General features: G+C 53.0%; 1 protein-coding gene across 1 annotated transcript; it reads left to right on the top strand.

Annotated features, from left to right (window-relative positions):
* Window positions 1–4,274: 4,274 nt before the first annotated feature.
* Window positions 4,275–15,526, top strand: TEX36 (testis expressed 36). The gene is made up of 4 exons (XM_045854638.1): window positions 4,275–4,379; window positions 9,224–9,355; window positions 10,025–10,105; window positions 15,119–15,526. The coding sequence occupies exons 1-4, from the start codon at window positions 4,329–4,331 to the stop codon at window positions 15,413–15,415; spliced, it is 561 nt and encodes a 186-aa protein (XP_045710594.1). The 5' UTR covers window positions 4,275–4,328; the 3' UTR covers window positions 15,416–15,526.
* Window positions 15,527–20,538: the final 5,012 nt, after the last annotated feature.

Raw genomic sequence — 20,538 nt, 5'->3', positions numbered from 1 at the left:
CTCTCGGAGCAACCCGTACCTCTCACAATTATAACCAGTTATTTGTGTAACCATGTCTGTCTTCCCCCGAGAGACTCGGCCTCACGAAGGCAGCGGCTGTACTTACCGCATTCTCACGGTGTCCAGGACAGTTGCCTAGGTGCCAGCTCTTCTCCGAGCGACCAGTTCTCGGAATGAGCCACTCACCAAAAGGGCCTCTAGAAATGACGTGAAAAGTTTACAGCAATTTACATTTCAGCGAGGTTATTGCAACTTCCACCGCAGCGACAGTGTGTCTTGTTGTCGGAACCCTGGCCGCCCTGCACATTAACAGAGTCAGGAGATTTCATAAATATTACACCGAGTTCCTGCCTTTCAATTGTATCACCTTTCAAGTTGGTCAAGTTACACTCCTCTATTTCAATCAGTCTTGCTTGTCTCGGTCCAGAGATTGTTTTCTTGCATGGAAGGAGGAGAGAGGCAGTTAATTTTCCAGGTAGTTTGCAACCAGGGGTAAAACCGAAAATGTGCTTCATGTCACAGATGCTCGAGCACTTTCTAAGACGGCATGTTCGGTGCATCCGTGACAATTTCCACCAGCGCCATATGAGCTGTGAATCATAATAAAAAAAGGTGTGACTGAGTCACCTCGCTCGGGTCGCTATTTGCAGCAAGAATCCCTAGAGCTTAGCTCGCGGGGTGCAGTGAGCTTGTGCTTTATAATGCAGGTGCCTGAGGATTTCTCAGGTGCTCAGCAGTGCGTGTGCACATGGGCTGGCTTTCCCCACACGCAGGTTAAGATATCCAGGATGTGCGGACTCGAACGGGAAGGTGAATCTTTCATTCAATGGAAGGACAGATGGAAGCACACCTGTGTGCGGGGTCCGGACTTTGTGGGGGGCCCCTCAGGTAGGCCCGTGCAGACCCCCGTGTGAAAACATTGCGGCACAATACCCACAATTCCACCACCTTCTGTCCTGCAAAAGACAGCACGTGGTTAGTTGAAACAAGAAATGGCGCCCCGTACTGAGAACGCTTGGAAGAGGTAGACACACCCACCTTTCGTGACATCCTGACACTGCTCGGGGACAGGGTGTCACCGTCAGGGTGCACGACAGTCGCCGTGTTAAAGAATACACCGGGCGACACAGTTGGGTACGAATGTCGTGGATAGCTGCCTGAAAAGTTTTGGCTGGTCAGCGAGTTGGGGTGTTGGTCATTGGATGTATTGGTAAATTCTTTTTTTTAAAAATATTTTATTTATTTATTTTTAGAGAGGGGAGGGAGATAGAGAGAGAGACAGAGACAGAGACAGAGAGAGAGAGAGAGAGAGAGAGAAACATCAATGTGCAGTTGCTGGGGGTTATAGCCTGCAACCCAAGCATGTACCCTATCTGGGGGTAAATTCTTGATTTGCTAGTTACAAAGAGCTGGTTTGGGTGACGGCCGTAGCGCGGTGTAACACCGGCGCTGGCACACAGTGAGGGGTCCGTGAGCATCCATTGAGGAATAAACGCTGTCATGTGCTCTGTGTTGCCATCACAATCGCCCTCACGGGTCTCCCCGGGCCCCTGCATTCCACGTGGGGGGATGGGGCTTTATCTCCGCCGGTCCCAGCCCCAGGAGGACCCTGAGGTCTCCTAGATTTGTTTTCAGAAGGATGAGTCTCAGAGTTCAGCCCAGTAACCCAAACCTCTGAAAACAAGAATATCAGTAACAAACAGCCCTGCCCCAAGCTGGGACTAAGAAATCCTAGCCGAAGAGAAATCAAATTTTATTTTTCCTGGCCAAGTCTCCTTGATTCAGTTTTGAGGGTCTTGGATAAATGTGTCAGAATTTTAAATAAGCATTCACAAGGGGAAATGGGACCCATCCTGACCCGGGGCCCTATCCCTCCTTCAACAGAGCATGAGGTCAAATACGGAGGAGGTGCAGAAGACACTGAGACACGGGACTGCAGTTCTAACGGACTTTCCGCTCTATCAACAGAGACGAAGGGAATGCGCAGGAAACACTGTTGGGAACGACACTGCTTTTAGGTTTTTAAGTCTTCGTCTTCCTCCCTCCTTATTGCTTTGCTTTCAGTTTAAGGGGGAAGCCGTGCTGGGTACCAGCCCGCCCTTGCTCTGTGCAGTGTTGCCTGGCTTCGCTTCCGCAGCAGGGGCCACCGGAACAGCCCACGATGCCAACCATCGGACCCCTGGCCCCACGTGGAGAGGGCTCGTGGTTAGGAGGTAGGCGCTGCTCTGTGCAGATTAAAGAAAGGGAATAAAGAGCAATCCCCCTAAAGTCACTGCCCAGCAATGTAACGGGATCGGGGAGATGCTGCAGAATAAACCCTGTTTGATGCTGGCATTGATCTTGGCCTCGGTGCTTCTGGCTGCTCGTTCGGGCTCTGCCACATGTTAGCTGCGTGACTGTGGGTGAGTCCTGTCACTCCTCGGAGACTCAGTTTCCTCATCTGTAAGGAGAAATCATTACTAACCCTTGCCTTGGTTTTGGCCTATGTCCCATCTCTCCCACCTGCCCCCGACTCTATGTTAGTAGCTTAAAATCCACCTTGCTAGAAGTAAGGATGAGTCTCAGAGTTACACCCTGGGTATCGGCAAACACCGCTGTAAGTCAGACTGGCATTTTTCCATACAGAGCTGGTTGTTGCCATTAGCCAGCACGTCACGTTGACCTATGTCTTCCTGCCCTTTCTGTTCCTGTTGGCACTTCCTGTTGGGCGACCCAACCGGAGCTGAAGAGCAAGGGAGCGGGTGCAGAGTTCCCGTCAGCCTGCAGCGTGCGGATCAGGGTGGGGGTGGGTGCGGAGGGAACCAGGGATGGGGGCGGGGTGGCACACAAAAGGGACCTGAGCGGGCAGCACACCCCTCGGGGCGGTTGTGAAAGTCGTATAAAACAGCGACTGTGACAGTGCTCAGTCCGCACTGAAGTCACTGCTCACACCAGGAAGTGCCGTAGCACCTGCAAGGGGCCGCCCTTGTAAGGAAGCAGCCGAGCCAAGGACGAGAGCAGGTCATCCCCCAAGGGTCTGGGCTTGGCCCCGTGTCATATACCAGACACTGCCTTTCTCCTCTCCTTCCTTCCTCCGCCCTGCTGCTGCCTGGGACACAGATGCCACTTCTGGGCCAACCAGGACGGCAGCTGCCTCCTGGGGCTGCAGGATGGAGGCAGGAAGGAGGGAGCCTCACCCCCGAGGCTCTGTCAGCTTTTGGCTTGCTGGCAGGAAGAGGTCTGGGAGCCCACCTCTGTGCCCATCAGCGCTGGCCAGAGAGGGTCCCCTGTCCCCAGCCCAGCAACCCTTGTTGGAACACCGGGGTCAGGGATTAGGGAAGGAGGGGGACAAGGACACGGTTTCTCAGCGAGAGAGAGCTGGGCAGGATGGCCTGTGGATGGTTACTTTTATACTTACCCGGGACAGCCAAGAGGATTGTCAAGCTACAGCGACTGAAAAAAGGAGAAAGGGAAGCAGAGAGCTCAGTGCTGAGTGAAAGTGAGGTGGCACTTTGTGTGCCCAGGTGGGAAGGGGGGCCAGCTCTTAGGAGCAGCCTCTGCAGCCCGTGGCAGGCCAGGGGCCCTCGGGGAGGCCCCATGGCTCTGGAGCCGGCCCGTGACCTGGTGCCATGCCCATTGCTTACTGCCCCTTGTTTTCTCTTTATAAATGCCAAAGCCTGCCATGGGAACCAAATAAAACCGAAACACGCACCAGTGTTTCGTTTCACACGGCACTTGGCGTTTCATAGTCGTCCAGGGACGTCCCTCCCGGCGGCCTGCGCGGCGGGCAGCGAGGAGAGCGAGCAGCGAGTGAGTCCCCCTGGCACAGTGCGCCCGAGCTGGGACACAGAGAGGTGGCTGTGGACGGGGCGCGGAGGGCGGCTGTGTCCTTGGGCAGAGCAACGCCACCGAGCAGACAAGGTCATCTCCAGCCCAGATTCAATTTACTTCTTGGAAAACCCTGAGGTGGGGACCGATGGTTGCCATGGGAACATCCACCTCAAATAGCACTGATTCGAGGGTTTAGCCGGTGATAGAAGGTTTCCTTCGTCTCAAGACTGGCCCTCACCTACCTGCCCGACCTGTTTGCGGGGCCTCTCGGCCGGGGCCCGCCGGCTCTCGGCCTCACCCCTGGGGAGAACCGCGGCAGGAACTCTCAGACAGCTGAGAAGACCCACACGCCTGCTCCATTGTGATGGGCGGGCTGCTTCTACGGCAACAGCGGGCACTCCCCGGAGCCCGTCCCCGTAGAGGACCCTGACGAGGAGTGGCTCCCAGGGGTGGAGCGTACGAGGCCATGGAGAGGTGACGGGCCGACCCCAGCCACCCCCCCTCCGTCCCTTTACAGAATGGCTAAAGGGAGGCGCTTCAACCCGCCTTTGGACCAGGACGGCAGATGGGTGAGAGCCCCTTCCCTTTCTCGGGCCACGGGGGCGGGGTGTGGTCAGGGCGCGGCCCCGAGTCCCGATCCCGTGCCTGCTGCTCCTGTGGCGTGGTTTGGTAGATGACTTCGCCCAGCCTCAGTTTCCCCGTCCATGAAGTGGGATCTCACCGCCTTCTTGGGGGGATTAAATGAAAGGACGTGTCTGAAACACTCCGCACGCCGGCACCTTGTGAGTGTCCACTGGGCAGTAGCGGTCGCCGGCGCCACATTTCTCCCCGTGGCGCCTACCTTCGGACACCGCGTAGCATGTATGAGATCCTGTGGGCTGCGTGTCTCCTCTGCCGCCACGCTAGCTCCACGGGAGCTGGGACTTGGTCTCTCTCATTCCCTGATCGTGTCCCAACGGCCTAGGGCAGGGCCCGCTGCACAGCAGGCCCTCAGACAGTGCTTGTCACGGGCGTTAACAGTTCACTGGAAGCCTGCAAACAAATTCCTGTTGACGCCCCCGCTCTCATCCCCAGTGAACCGTGAAACGGGGAGAGCCCGGAAATGGATTGTTTTCCCCCGTCGATCATTTGAAAACCTGCCCTTTCGGCTTCACGCTCTCCCTCAGACCCCTCTCTACGAGGTCACTTGTGCAGCCCCACGGGACTGTCTCCATTCTGCCGCCCCCCAGGGAGCACTTGCCTCCCACCCAAGAGTGAAGTCCTGGTCTTTTCGGTCTAGACAGACACGTGTGTATTCTCTTCCGCTTCATCCCAGAAAGATTTAACGTGCGGAAAAGCATCACAAGAAAATAGCCGAGTCTCAGCAAAATGAAAATTCAGAACTGGTCCAAGTACCCTTTAGAATAAGAGGCTGAGACGGGGAAAACGAGTCACACCTATGTTCGGGCATCACCGGGTCAGAGGAGACCGGGAAGCGGTGTGGACTCCAGCACGCCGATCCGCCGGGAAGGGGACATGCGGGTTTCTCCGACCGGCTTCGCCTCTGTCTCAAACCTGCAGCATCAGCTAGGGCTGTGTCCGACTGAATATTGTGAAAAGCTGGGTACAGTGTCTTAACCCAGCGGGGGCCTGTGTTTGTCCAGTAAAAATAAACGCAGAAGCTAGGGCGGTTCGGGCCTCGTACCCACGTTCCAGGGAGTCATCCGAGGCCCCGGTTCTTTGCAACGCTCTGTTCCGACACCCTCTGTTGGGGCTGTTTGACCTACACAGAAGGCCCCCAGCAGCCCGGACTGTCCCTTTTTAGCGACTCCCCTCCTCCGAGGTGACCCTGTCTGTCGCCCTTCCCCTGCCCGTCCTCTGGAGAGGCTGGGTGGTGGTCTTTTCCCCCTTGAACCCTGCTCCCCTCTCCTGGAGACTTCTGCCTTCACCTCAGGGGGTCCCGTGGCCAATGTAGCTGCAAAGGAGTGCAGGGAGGTGTTTCTAACCAACCACGTTGCCACCCGCCGAAGTCTGGCTCCTGTGACGAGGGAGGAATGGATAACGAATGTCCCGTCTCCTGCTGCAGCCCCAGGGGAGGTGCGCCTGGGCCCCTGCCTCGGCTAGAGAGACGGTGTCTCCCAGAGCCCCACATGAGCCTGGGGGGTGGGTCTTTCCTGCCGCCAGCTCCCGAGAGCACAGAAGGGACAGCCCTCATCCCGAAGTTTCCCAGCGTGGCTTGTGCACGAGTCGGGGAAGTGAAGGAAATTGGGGGCTTCGAGCCGGCCACAGCCCGTTCACGGGGACAGTCGTTGCCACCTTAGAAGTGACAGCCATTCTGCGGCTGACCTCGCTGGCTGCGCTCTGGCTGTTCCAGGCGGGCGTTTCCACCCAGCCCCCTGCCTATTTAGTATTTCAGTCCTCGCGTGATCGAATGCGGCGAAGATTTTCACCGCCAGCCCGTTAGCGAGCTGCATTTCACGGTTACGACATCTCACCGAGGGGTTTATTTCACAGCCGTCATGGTGCAGCCGTTAAGTATATATTTTAAAAGGGTGAAATTAAAATGCCGGAGCCCCTTTTTTTACAGTGATTTAGTCCACGGACTTGCAGAATGCTGATGGACTCGCGTCGGCTGTCATTTAAGTGCTAAGAGGGACATTCCCGAGGCAGGAGCCGCGCCCAGCCCTCCAGCCACCCTGTACCACCTGCCCAGAGGGGTGACCACCTGACCGGAGGGGTGACGCAGGCAGACTGGGGGCGGGGAAGGGTTCTGAGCTTGGAGGCCCTTTGTATGATTTACATTTGCTTAACAGAATAACTGTCTAAAAATATTAAAACATACAGTACAGGACGCATTGGAAATATGAAGATCGACTTCGTCAAATGTCCAGGCTGTCGCGCTAAGCGAGAAGAGCAGATGCAGGGTGGTGTGTGTCCTACGGGTCCCTGTGGTAAAGGGATCTGAGTCGCCTCCGCAGGTGCAGGTGTCTGCACCTGGTCATCGGGGCTCTCGGTGGCTCGTTGGGCACCTGGGGTGGCGGGGAGGGGAAGGAGAAGTGCCTGTTACCTACAGAAGTATTTAAAGTTTTTAGAAGCTACATTTTAAGTATGGTCCTATGTATGCAAAATTACACATATATCTGGGTGTCCATCCATAGAGGGATTTATGAAAAAGATGGTCACCCAGGAGTCCAGGGGAAAAGGTGACGTGATTTCGGGAATTTAACTTCCTTGTGTTTCTCCTTACTGCTTAAATTTTTTTTAAACCGTGAGTATGCGTGACAAGTCTAACCAGGAACACATACACTTCTCGTTGTGGCAAGCAAGACAATGGAATAGACGCACTTCGTTAAGAAGCACTTAAACCAGGGGTGTCTAACTCATTTTCATGGGGGGCCACATCAGCCTCATGGTTGCCTTCGAAGGGCCGACATAATTTCAGGACTGTATAAATGGAACTACCCCTTAACCGTTAAGGAGTTGAAATTACGTTCGACCCTTTGAAGGGAACCGCGAGGCCGATGTGGCCCCCGGTGAAAACGAGGTTGACACCCCTGATAAAACGGCGGAAAAGAAAGCCTCTCTCCTTGCCCATCCCCTTCCTCCGAGGGGACCCTGCCTGCGGCCACCCTCCTGCCTGAGAGACGGAGGGCGGGTTGGTGTGTGCCCTTGTCCGTCACCCTCGGTCCCCCACTCCCACTCTCCTCGGCCCCAGGCAGCCTCCCAGAAGAACGGGGATTCTTCTCCTTGGGTTTGTTCTTGGGAACGACGGATCGTCTTGTGTGCGTGGCTACTTGTTCACAGAGACGGTGGTAGTGGGCGGTCTGGCTCTGTTCCCGCTCTTCTCCACGGAGACCTGTGTTCTAGGAGACCCCCCCTTCGCTCCGCGTCACCCAGCCCGTGGCTTCTCCCCGCCGCTGGGAACACCCCACCAAGGGCGCAACACCGATGGTGTAACCTCCCCACCCTCGCACCTAAACAAAAGCTGTGTTTTGCCGCGTATAATGCGCGCCCACGGTTTTTGTGTGGATTGTACACGGGATTATTACACCCCCATGGTGTGTCATCATTATACCCACATATAATGCACATCCTTATTTTTCCCTCAAACATTTGGGCAAAAGGTGCCCATTATACATGGCGACACACAGTAGAAACATACCAACTACATTCTTTGCAGACAGGAAGCGTAAGTCACCTGAATAAATAGTTCTGTTGTGACTGGGGAAGGAACGAGAGGGAATGGCAATTGTCTGGTGTCATTATAATCCGAAAGCGGAGGAGGGAGGGCTGCCTGCGGCCGTGGCAGTGGCTTTGGGGACCAGGAGGAGACAGCTGAGAGCGAAGACGGTTGCTGAGCTCTGTCTGGGCGCATGCATTCTCCGTCGTAATCACACCTGCCCTCTCACGTATGTAGGGGTTACTCCCGTTTCACAGAGACGGCGGGGCTCGGGAAGGTGGTCCCCTGCATGAGGCTCCCCTCGCAAGAGAGGGAGCTGGGCTTGGACTCGGGGCTTGGGACAGTCTGTGACCAGCCAGCGTGTCGTGTCTCCTCCCTTCACGTGGGGGCCTTGTCTTTAGTCTGTGTTTCAGTTTCCCCTTTTATTCCACTCCCAGAGGGCCCACCCCCGTGCCCACTGCAAGAATAAAGGGCTCCTCCCAGCTGCCCAGTGTGGCTCTCGATGGTCGTCCACCCTGAAGAGAGCTGCCTCCCAAGGCCGCCCCCTCTTCCCGGCGCAGCCCGCATCCAGGGACTGATGGAGGAGCGTGCACAGAGGCCCGGGCCCCTCTCCCCGGCTCAGGACGACTCCGAGAGACCACCCACGTCCAGAGCTCCGAGTGGGGCTGGTGGGGGCCCCCGCTGGGTCCACCTCCCTCTGCCCAGAGCCCTGCTTGCTTCCCTCCATCTGCTAGGGAGGCTCAGAGCCCCCCACCCCCCAATCATCTTCCCACTATTGACCACCCCACATTCTCCGTGGAGAGCCACCTGGGACCCTTCACTCCTCAGCTTCCCTGAGTCTTAGGGTCCGCCTCACAACCCGCAGGAGGTTGGCTCCCCCTGAGACCTCGGGCTGGATCTTTGTCCCCCAGCACAGGGCGCACCCCGACCGGAAAGAAGATCTCAAGTAACACATCTCCACCCACTCCGGGCTCGCTCCTGCGGGACCACACCCTGCCCGCCAGGCCGCCGGACCCTCTCCCGGCTCCAGCGCAGCAGGGGTGGGCTCGGGAACTCGGAACAACCGGCAGTGATGGCCTGGGGCCATGACAATATTTTTTTTGTCTTGGAAAGAATCCTAAAAAATTATGCCATTGCCATCGCAGGCCAGAAGCACCCAAATTGCATTTTAATCACTTTACAGAGGAAGCCCCAATCCTTGGCTTGGAGATTCCGATGTGCCTGGTTTTAATCAAGGCGTGTGCTGTTTTCCAGTTCCCCCACATCGGGTTGCCACAGAAGACGCCGGAATCCATCACCAGGGCCACGCTGAAAGAGCCCCGCAGCCCGCGAGCCTCTCGGCAGGCGGAGGAGAAGCTGCCGCCCATCTACAAAGTCCGAGAGAAGGTGAGTGCAGGGCGCCGGCTCCAAGCTCCTCCCACCCCCACGCCCCCCAAGCCCCCCACGCTCCTGGCTCTCGGAGACTGGGTCCTTCTGCCTCGGAAGGAACTGCTCACCTACCGGCCCCGGACGCCTCAAGGGGGGTAGCACCCCAGCCCGATCCCCGGGGCCACTGTGACACCTAGACGCTCTCTCTGAGGAGCTCCCTCCTGGCCCAGGCAGTCCAGGGAGGCTCCTCTGTGGACAAAAAGCAACCCCCTTGGTTACAACTCACCGCCCGGGAGCAGCGTGCCCTGAAGCAGAGGCGGGCATCAGCCTCACGCACCGTTCCGCACCGGCCTCCAGGCCCAGAGGGTCTCAGGATTCCTCTCCAGGTTTCCGTCCCAGGAGCCTGTGAATGTTTCCTTCCTTGCCTCCAAAGGAGGTGTCTGAAAGAAAATGTGTATGGTTCTCAGCCATAAAGGCTGCCTTTCATAAGCTTGGGCTGACGCGCACGGCTATACCTTCGCCCTCGTGGGCTGTGTTTGCGCCGTCTCCGGGGACGGGATTAATTCTCACTTAGTGGCCACCGTGGCCCACCTGTCTTCCCGCCACGCCACCACGGGCCGGTTCTGAAAGTGCGTGGGGGTTCGGAGGGGGGCCTCTCACCCCCGCCCCTTTTCCTCTCTCTCGCAGCAAGCCGTGCACAACAGCTTCCCCTTCTCTGTCCACGACAATCGGCACAGCTTCCAGAATTCTGGATTCTACCTTGACTCCGTGAGTATCTCTCCCCGAGTTACTAGTCGCATGGCAGGAGCCATCAGGGCTCTTGGCTTCCGGAGACGTGTTGAGGACAGAGGACTGACCTCAAAATTGGAACAAGGTCAAAGCCTGGTCAATACTAGGTTACAAGAAAAAAAAAAAACGTGGGAAGTTTCCCAAGTTCCACCCAGCTTTCGAAGTCTGCACCAGCTTCCGACGGGGTTCTGTGAACATCCTACGTGTACACTGACTCGTCAGCGAGCTTTCTTGGGAAGGGCAAGAGGGACTGCCTACATGTGTCTCTGCATAGCAGAGGCAGGGCCCACAAGGAGGGGTCTGAGGGACGGGGAGCTTACGTTACAGAAAGAAGGATTTCCTAATCACTGGAGTCGTCTTTTCTCTGGAGGTGCTGAGTTCCCGCCACTGGAGAAAGTAAAGTCCGATCGCACTTGGTGGTGGTGGTTTCACGCAGCACCGTGCCTTGGAAATGTGTCACAAGCCATATGTGTAGCTTAAATTTTTCTAGTAACCACGTTAAGTAAAAAAGAAACAGATGAAACTAATATTTATATATTTTATTTAATCTGATAGTTCTCCAAATCATCATTTCGACACGTCATCAAGGAAACATTGTTAATGAGGTATTTTACATTCCCCCAGCGAAGTCTTTAAATCCAGTCTGTATTTTACACTTACGGTTCCTCTGAGTCGGGAGTGTCCACATTTCAGGTGCTTAATAGCCCAGGTGGCCAGGGGCTGCCGAGCAGCACGGGGCAGCGCAGGGCAGGGCAGGGCGCACGTATCTTAGGGCTGTGCCGGGTGACCTGGGAGAATCCTTACAGAAACTGAAAGTCCACGATGATGATGTGATGATGATGATGATGATGATAGTAATACCCACTGTTTATTAAGCGTAAGCCGTATGCTACCACCACACATGATCTCATTTATTCCTCACTGCAGCCCCATCGGTTCATTGCTCCTACCATCCCCAGTTTGGGGAGGAGGCGACTGAGAGCCAGTGAAGTTAAACAATGTCACCTAAGTTACCTTGTCCTCTCCGATGCGGTATCTGAGTCACACTGAAGTGGTTTAACTGGAAAAACCTGGTTTGCCTCTGCAGAGGCCATTTTTTGGAACTGTGAATGCATTTTCTTAGAACTATGAACGTGCCTCGGATTGTTGCTTGGGCATCCCAAAGCTTTTTCTAACTAGAGTCTGGCTATTATATGCTTCCAAATAGTCTAGTATTTAATTTTTTTATTTCTTTTTTCACTAAATGTTTTAAATTTTCTGTATGGTTAGAAATGTTAAAGAGCGTTCTTTTGTTGTAAATCTCTAGTTCTATGGGTTATAGTAAGTTTTATACAATATAACCTGTGATTTCTATTTTTTTTTTTAATTATAAAGATCATCTTGTTGCCCTGGGTGGTGTGGCTCAGTGGACTGAGTGCTGGCCTATGAACTGAAAGGTTGCTGGTTCATTTCCAGGCAGGGCACATGCCTGGGTTGTGGGCCAGGTCCCCAGTTGCGGGCATGCAAGAGGCAACCAGTCAATGTTTCTCTCCCTCTCTCTAAAAAAATGAATAAATGAAACTCTTAAAAAAAAAAGAAAAAAAGGTTATCTTTGTTATCTTGCATATGATTTATTTTAACATGTGTTTTGTTGGTGTTAAGAAACAATATATCTCCCCCCTCTGTTGGTTACAAACTTCTTTATATTAGTTCAGGATTAGCAATTATTTTATTTAAATCCTTCATATACTTTTCTTAATATTTGTCTTGATCTATCAGTTTTTCCTTCTGTGATTATTCTTGAGCCTCTAAATTTTTTTTGCCTTATATGGTTTAATACCATGTCTTTCTGCATAAAAATTCATTAGTATTTTATTTTCTTGGTGGCTTTTATTATTTATCAATGTAAATTAACCCTCTTTACATGCTTGAATGCATCTAGCCATGAGTTCCACATCTTGATATTAGCATTGGCACTATTATTTTCCTTTTGCTCAAATCTGTTCCTTATATCATGGTCCATTTCCTTGTCTTCATACTTTGTCGTCGTTTTGTTTTGTTTTGTCTTTAATTATACATAGAATGGAGCGTAGTTTTTAAAAATCTAGGAGTCATTTCTTTAAATGAAAACTGGACTCATTCGCATTATTATGATCATTGGTTTTGGGTTTATTTTTTCCATCTCTTTTTTTTTCTAGTTTCTTTTTTTTTAAGATTTAATTTATTTATTTTTAGAGAGGGAAGGGAGGGGGAGAGAGAGAGAAACATCAATGTGCAGTTGCAGGGGGTTATGGCCTGCAACCCAGGCATGTATCCTGGCTGGGAATCGAACCTGTGACACTTTGGTTTGCAGCCCGCGGTCAATCCACTGAGCTACGCCAGCCAGGGTTATTTTTTTCCATCTCATTTTCTGCTTCCTAGTTACCACACTGGCGTGCTGTCCCCTGCCCCGCCCCCACCGACTTGGCTGGGTTGAACTTACCTGCTCACCCGGACTTCTGTTGATATTCTACTCGTGGGTGGTACCTCTTAACTATACATGAGAACTACGTTAACACCATATTGCTCCCTGGACATGAACGTGAATATCTATAGCTTCTCCCCAGGAATAAGGCAAGCTCCTCGGAGTGCTATTCACATCACTTTCTAAGGTTCTTGTGCTGGCCACTCAGGCCGTGTTCTCCCGACTCACGGGAGTTCCATTCTCCCGGGGTGACCTTGAGTGGCCTTGAGTTCCACGCTGGCCCCTCGCGCTCTCTCTCTCTCTCCATTTCCTCCCCCCTTGACCCTCCCACCCTCCTCTCTCCCTTCCTTCCTTTCTTTTTGTGGATTCTTAAATTTTCAGTGTATTTCAGAGTCACGTTATCAGCAAGAATAATATTTAGAAGGACAAGCGTTTCTTATTACTTTCCTTGTGGTTCTTTTTCCTATTTATTTTACGTCTTTCTTTTATGTTTTCATTTTTCTGGAGTATCTGGAAGGAACTGCGGGAGAAGGGGCCCGGGCAGTATAACCTTCCCTTCATCGCCCCAGAGCCCCCCACCCACCCCTTCTCCTCGCTGCGGCCCCCAGACGGTCTGTGAGGTCTGTATTCCTCAGGCCCTTTGGTCCCAGGGCTGCTCCTGAGCTGTTTCTGGGAATTTCCACACACACGGGTCAACGGTGCCTTTATGAAACGCCTTAAATGACCCTGTTTGGGTGTGCCACCTGCCACTGTGAACGACACTGACCCTAGGAAAAGGCAGCCTCACTTTACGACTGCAACCTCATGTCTATTTCCTTCTGGTCTTTCACCTAAGCACAGTGTTTTCTTCCTCCCCTGGTCACGACCAACTCAAGGGCAGCATTTTGAATACATGGAAATTCCCAGAGTCATGTGCAAGGTGCTGAGACGTAACGAGGAGGCCTGTGGGCCCCTGCCCACCGGTGCCGCTTTTTCTCGGAGCCCTCTGGCCTGAGAAAGAGCCCAGCTTCTTCAGCTTCTCAGAGTGGGCATCACCTACCCCGCCGAATGCTGGCGGGGCACTCTGCGCAGCCGCCTGGGGGCAGAGACCCCACCTGGGGTCCCTGGGGGTGTCCAGGCTGGTTCATGGGCTATTTGTGTCTGGGATTCTCTGGCTCTACCCTCCGTGTCTCTAGAAGTCCGGTTCCCTGGTGGGAGTGCAAAGCTTCCAGAACAATAGCAAGACACCAGCATGTTTTGAGTGCTGTTTTATACCCTGCAATGGGTTGGTAAAGCATACCTCTTATAATGGTGGTTATATTCTGCATTTAAACACAGGATGTCGGCCCTGGCTGGGGAGCTCAGTTGGTTGGAGTGTTGTTCCAATACACCAAGGTTGCGGGTTCGATCCCCAGTCAGGGTGTTACAGAACAGACGTGGGGGGTGAACAGTATACTATTACCAAATAGACTCCGGGCGGGGGTGGCCCCCTACCCCATAGTCGGTCCGCCTTGCCCACCGCCAGGGAAAGGCTTCTCTCAGTGCCAGAGATCGGTGAAAAGGAAAGGGATTACGTATTTAAAGCATTATACAAACTTAAGAGTAATAACATAATGTTTTCATTGGAATCCCAAAGTCTTTTAGAATACCCATAAATGCACAGTCCTTCCTTCCCCCTTCTGCCCAGTCTGGGGTACCGTAGCTCAAAAAAGGAAGTAGAAGCCTGTGGTTTTTCTCTGCCCAAGCCTCGTGGTCCCCCAAACCCCCAGTTCTTCTCTGCCCAAGCTGCATAGTCCCAAAAAGACACCGCTTGGCTGCTGAGCCTGGGTTTAAATCCCAGCGCCAATCTTCCTCTGCCGCACCATTTCCAACTCCTCCCACAATTGGCCACAGCTGCCACCATTCCCGTATTTTTTTCCCAGCTTTTCTGGGCTGCCATAGTAAGTCCGGACAGGTGTGGCCCTCTGGTGTGGAACCAATCATCTCCAAGCTCTTACGCAGGCGCTGTAACCAGGGAAAGTTGCCTGCCAGTTACATCCTGGGTTGAAGTCACTCCCATCCCCCTGGCTCGAAGCGACCACAGCTGTTTAACATAACCATGAAACCAGTTAAAGTTTATAGATATGTTAAACGACCGTTCCAGAGGTTATCTGGAAAACTGGCTATTCGAAACAACTCTCAATGGCCCCGTTCCATGCATCCCACCCCCCAGCTCAGACTTGTGGGGGTGAGGACATCCTCTCTCTCTATATCTATACACACATATTTTTTCTAATATTTCCTGGACACTGAGTTCTGGACCCCATTCCAAATCCCCATTTGCCCCCCACCCCCTTGGCTGCACCCTGTTATAAGGGCACATACAAGAACTAGCCAATGAATTCGTAAATAAGTGGAACAACAAACTGATGTTTTGTTCAGTACCTTCTTGGCTCTCTCTCTCTCTCAAATCAATCAATAAAAAAATTTTTAAGTATAAACATAGGATGTCATGTAGCTAGTTTCACTGTAGACCTCAGGACTGTGTGACCTTGACTCTTTTCCCCCTAATCTTCTCGATTCTTCCCCAGGGCCTGGGACTCAGGAAGGTCTCCCCAGAAAAAAGGCAACATGCTTCGAAAAATTTCAATCTTTGGGCGTGTGACTACGTTCCATCTTGTCTCGATGGCTTTTCAAGTTACCAAATATCGTACGTCTATCGGGAAGCTGTGGTGGTCCCGATTTTCAGACGCTTTCCAAGACATTACGATGAGATATGGAGCTCCTTCAGGTTTATTCCTGAGCGGAGCTACGCAGAGTTTTTGAAAAAGAATCCGAAAGTAAGGTTCGCTGTTGACAAAAAGGCTGATTCTTCACTGGAACCCTAACCCTTCCAGAAGATCCTCGATGCGTTTTGTAGCACTGGTGCTCGATGGGACGGTCTGACCCAGCGCTCCCAATTGCCGCAAGGTTCGTTTAGGGTTGGACGTTGCACACGTCTGGACGCCAAGGCCGGGTTTCGTCGTGAGAATGCGGAAGAGCCAGAAAGCCAACAGGTTACGGCACCACGCCTGACCTTTAAGAAATTTTTTTTTATTATTTTTAATTAGGTTGAAAAAAATATTCAAGTCCTCATAAAATAAAAGTATGCGGTTATGTTGTAAATGAATTTAATGAATTTTAAAATTGCCACGTTAACTTTTGGGGGAGTTTTAAAAATTACCCAACTACTACGCGGTTATGTTTCCACTACGAAATTTCAAACAATGCTGAAAAAGCAGGAGCTCCCCTCGGTTCTGCCGCATCTGCAGTCCCCGTCCCGTCCTCAGCAGAAGTTGACCATGGGTTTTCATTCTGTGCATTTACGGTCACAGAGCTGTGCAGGACCACACAGACGTTTAAACACAAGCCGGGTGACACAGCGCATAGTGTTTTATAACGTTCTCTTGATATTTAACAGTGCATCTCAGAATTCTCATGGTGTCCATGTGTACACACTGATTTGCTTTTTATTTTTTTTCAGTTATTTTTAGAGAGGTGAAGGAAGGGAAAAAGAGAGGGAGAGAAACATCGATGTGTGAGAGGAATATCGACTGGCTGCCTCTTGCACACCCCCCACTGGGGACCTGGCTCACAACCCAGGCAGGTGCCCTGACCAAGGATTGAACCAGCGATCCTTCTGTTTGCAGGCTGACGCTCAGTCCACTGAGCCACACCAGCCAGGGCTGGTTTGCTTTTTGGACTGCCTGCCACACCGTATTAAGTGTGGCCGCACCTAATACGATGTGCCATAATTTTAAAAAGTATCTTCTTTTTTTCTTTAAAGATTTTATTTATTATTTTTAGAGAGGGAAGGGAGGGAGAAAGAGAGAGAGAGAGAGAGAAACATCAATATGTGGTTGCTGGGGGCCGTGGCCTGCAACCCAGGCATGTGCCCTGACTGGGAATCGAACCTGCGACACTCTGGTTCGCAGCCCGTGCTCAATCCACTGAGCTACGCCAGCCAGGGCTAAGAAGTATCTTCTTGCTAAGGAGAGTTCTAACTGTTTCTAATTTTTGGCCATCACACCACACGAACCACAGGAGCGTGCTTGATCAAACGCTTTGAGTACACGTTTAGGGGAGGACCCGGGGGTAACCTCTGAACTGTCGCCTTGTTAGTGGCGGCTTGGGCCTTATTCACGGCTCAAGTTTGAGTCGATGCTCCCAAAGTTCCCTAGGAAAAGACGGGACCCACTACGCTCCCGCCAACGGGTCTGTGCATTCCATCTCTCCTGCCCCAGATGATCTTCTAGAGACTTCAGGAGAGATACTTAAGGACAAAAAAAAAATGGCATCTTATTGTTTATTTTGCATTTCTCTGGTTGTTAGTGAAATTGAGCGCCTGGGCATCTTTTCCTGCTCGGTGGCCATTTGTAGGTCCGTCTGTGAACCGTCACGGCCACTCTGTACCCCGAGGTTCTTGCTCATGTTTGGGTATTTTCCTGGCAGATGGATTCAGAATGAGCTTGTCGAGGAAACCACTGGCCATTCCGTAGGAATTTTTCAGGCCTTAGATGTTGATTCAGGGGGCAATCGACATCTTCGTGCCTCAGCGTGCTCTCCATTTATATAAATCTCGTGTTCTTCGGTAAACTTCATCATTTTCTTCATGCAGCTTTTCAGGTTGCTCTTCTATGTGCATACTTTTTAACTTTTGCAGCTGTTTTGAATGTCATGTTTTTAAGTTACACTTTTAGGTTGATTTTTTGCCTGGTGTGTAAAGAAGCTATTTGTTTCTGCATGTAAATCTTGTAGTTTTCACCTGGCTAAACTCCCAATAAACAAACAAACAAACAAACAAACAATCCATTAACACAATAAAGTTCTAATAGGTTCTCAGTTGATTCCCTCTGATTTTCTCCGTGGTTGGTTGTCATCTGGGAGGGTGAGAATCTACCTTACCGCCCTCGAGTCCCCACCCTCACACCCAGGGCTCGGGAGCCGGAGCTGCGAGCAGGACGCATTACCAGAACTGCGCAGTCTGGCCCCGCCCCCGCCCCGCCCCGCCCCGCCCCCTGCCGACGTGCGGAACGCGGTTCTCCAGCTGTGTCTCTTTTTCTTCCCCCCTGGGGTGTCCTCACAAACTCGAACTTGCCCACCCTCTGCCTTGCCTCCCCTTTCTCTGCCCAAACACCAACAATGTCCAGCAAGAGTGACCCGAGTTCCATTTCCTGGAGGGGAAATGTTAAAAATTACCAAAAAGGGACACAGAACCAAATCTGCAACCATGTGAAGGGGGGACCTGTGGTTGGGGGAAGCATCCCCCCCACCCTCCAATTTGGGATTACAGAGTAGTGGGGCAGGGTAGAGTTATCATTTACAGAAACGCAAATTAGATTACTTGCCTTTAAAAAAAAAAGTCTTTTTTTCACTTAATTGTTTTCTACATAAAAAATAAACAACACCGATCCATGAGTTCACAGTTTCCAATCCAGCAAACCAAGAACAAAGGGATACAGCGCGTTAATGCAGGAGTAGGTCTTGGGGGCTCCCGGGTGGATGCCCCGAATACAACGACCCAGTTCCCCAAACGAAAGTCTGTAATAACTTGGCACCATGTCAGTTCTTTGCTTTATTTAGCACGTTGTTGGGAAGAGGAATAAACAGTCAGTTAAAGGAACCCCAACTTACTAATCAATTACCTGCAGGTGTTTATAGATTTCTTCTGCTCTGATGAATTAGACTTGGACTGGTGCCACCCTGGAAATGATTCGGATGCTGCAAGGGACGGCTGATGGCTCAGGGATAACGTTTCGGGGGGGGGGGGCCGCGGGCTGGTGCCCACCCCCACACGCCAGCGGGAGGCTCCGGGGACCGACTGTGACCAGGACAGACGTGCACATGACCGCTGAGCTCCTGTGCACTCAGAAACCAGACCTACAGGACCTCAGACCCGACACTGAGAAGAGCAGACCGGTGATTTTTTACAATGCGTAGCCCGCTCTTAAATGCCTCCTGTTTCTAGGCAGAGAAGTGCGTTCCCCGTGGGTCCGCTCTGACACGGAGGACGAATTTTAACGACGGCCCTCTCTTTGTTTTGCGAGACTTTGCGGCTGTCTTTGCCCACAGCCGCCTCTGGGGGGGGGGGCGGGGTGGCCGCCAGGTTCGGATGTGATCCCTGTGGTCCCCTCCCATGACCGACACAACGGCCGTTCCAGGCAGGTCAGCGGTCAGTCTGCGACTCCCACCAGAGTTCAGGAAGTATCCTTGCGGGAGCAAGGATGCTTCACCCCGTTCAACCACATATTTTTAGCCTACAGAGTCGGTACCCTCCTGAGGATTCCTGGTACAGGGAGGAGATGGGTGTCGGGGAGGAGAGGCTGGAAACGATGAGCTAAGTATAGGTTTCCCATATGTTCGCTGCATCCGGGGAAGCGTCCGTGCTGTTGCGGTGACGCCCGAAGCGCCATAGAACAAGCAGGAAGAATCGATTTCCTTCTCCAGGCTCCTTGCTACCACCCACGATCTTTGGTCCTGGTGCGGCATCTCCAGCCAGCGACTGGGAAAGAAAAAGTCACCGGCTCCTGCCGCTTGGCTCTGGGCTTTTCCCTGGGCGGGGAACACGGCTGGCGCTTCCCAGCGTGTGGGGGGCCGTTGCTGCAGGAATCCCGGTACTGCGCCGGGGACTCGGGACGTGCCGCGTGAGCGTGAAACGCTGTGCGCTGCCTTTATCAGTGCCTATCAAAACAAACGAAAACATCTCACGCAGCAGAGTATTTCAGTAAACACACCACGGATAGACCCAAACAATCCCCCCAACTATGAAACGGCAGATCAGCCCCCTGTCAGAGCCCGCCTGGCTGAGTAAACGGAATGAATAAAACGGCAGCTCACACGCTTGGCTGCGGCTTTCGGAAGCGGCGGAGTCTGTGAGGCGCCGCGTGCGCTGTCTGCACAGAGGAACCAAGGTAACCTCGGGCGTTGCGTTCTCGCTCCCAGCTGAAATCACACGGATTTGCGAGCTTCCAGCCTGGAACACACGTCCCTTCTTTCTCTCCGCCGTCCGAGTGGGAGGCGGCCTCCCCGTGGTCAGACCCTTGCAAGAGCCAGTGTGCGCCCTTGGCCGGGGCACTGATGTATGGAGCACCGGCCGAGCGGAAGTTTCGGACAATCCGATGTGGAGTCACTGTCGGCCACGACAGTTACGTCAAGACTGAGGTAATGGGGTGTAACGGGAACCCCTTCCGAGGGGCCCAGGGTGCCCAAAACCACAAGTCTGGACGCGCAGGCAAGGGCTCCATCTGGACACCGATACGTGTGTGGGGCCTCCGCCCCGGGGGGCTGTGAGAGCTCAGAGCTCTGACCACTGGGCGCTCAAGCCTGGCCATGCAAGGGGCCATGCTGGGAGCCCTGCCGGACCTCCACTCCCCCGGACACACGCCACCACGGCCGCCGCCTGGCTTGAGACCGACGCCTGCCTTGCCCCCTGCGGGTGCCGCCAGTGACCTCATGCCAGTCACTCGTTGTGCTCCCTTCTATGGCGTGGGCTGCCCCCCCTGCATGTAACTTGCACGTGACTCTATTAGCTTATTGGTGGGTCTCCCCTAAGAAACCTGGCATCGTAGAAAGACACGAACATGTGTGAGCGACTCCTTTTGGGGACACTCCCTTGTCATGACAGCTGGTCTGGCGGCACCATTGGCTGCAGACTCCCCTGTTCCCAGCACAAAGAGCTACACTGCTCATCGCCCCATGTTCCCTCCAGCGGCGGGCAGGGTCCTCCGTGACCAGGGTACATCCTAAGGACCCTGGGACGCATTGCTATTCCTCAGGCCCGAGGGAGAAACACGGAAACGACCTCAGGTATCCTCCTGCGGTTTATCACCTTTGCAGAAGATTCCGTGACTGTTATCAGCCAGAGTGGCATGTCCGGTCCTCCAACCAGCGCCATTGCGGTTCGCAAAGAGGATCGGGAAATCTCAACGTGACCCCACGGGAGAAATCTTACTGCTCCTTCAAAGCACATTTG

The sequence above is a fragment of the Phyllostomus hastatus genome, unplaced genomic scaffold (assembly GCF_019186645.2).
Source record: "Phyllostomus hastatus isolate PE091 unplaced genomic scaffold, TTU_PhHast_1.1 phas_scaffold_1066, whole genome shotgun sequence".
NCBI classification, from domain to species: domain Eukaryota; kingdom Metazoa; phylum Chordata; class Mammalia; order Chiroptera; family Phyllostomidae; genus Phyllostomus; species Phyllostomus hastatus.
The sequence above is the reverse complement of the archived record's forward strand: the minus strand, read 5'-3'. Positions and strand labels throughout refer to the sequence as shown.

Bases quoted from the DNA above. Each gene is read 5' to 3' on its own strand.
- TEX36 (XM_045854638.1), top strand. From the start codon at position 4,329: ATGGCTAAAGGGAGGCGCTTCAACCCGCCTTTGGACCAGGACGGCAGA. The intron at 4,380-9,223 runs GTGAGAGCCCCT...GCTGTTTTCCAG, and splicing joins TGGACCAGGACGGCAGATGG to TTCCCCCACATCGGGTTGCC. The intron at 9,356-10,024 runs GTGAGTGCAGGG...TCTCTCTCGCAG, and splicing joins TCTACAAAGTCCGAGAGAAG to CAAGCCGTGCACAACAGCTT.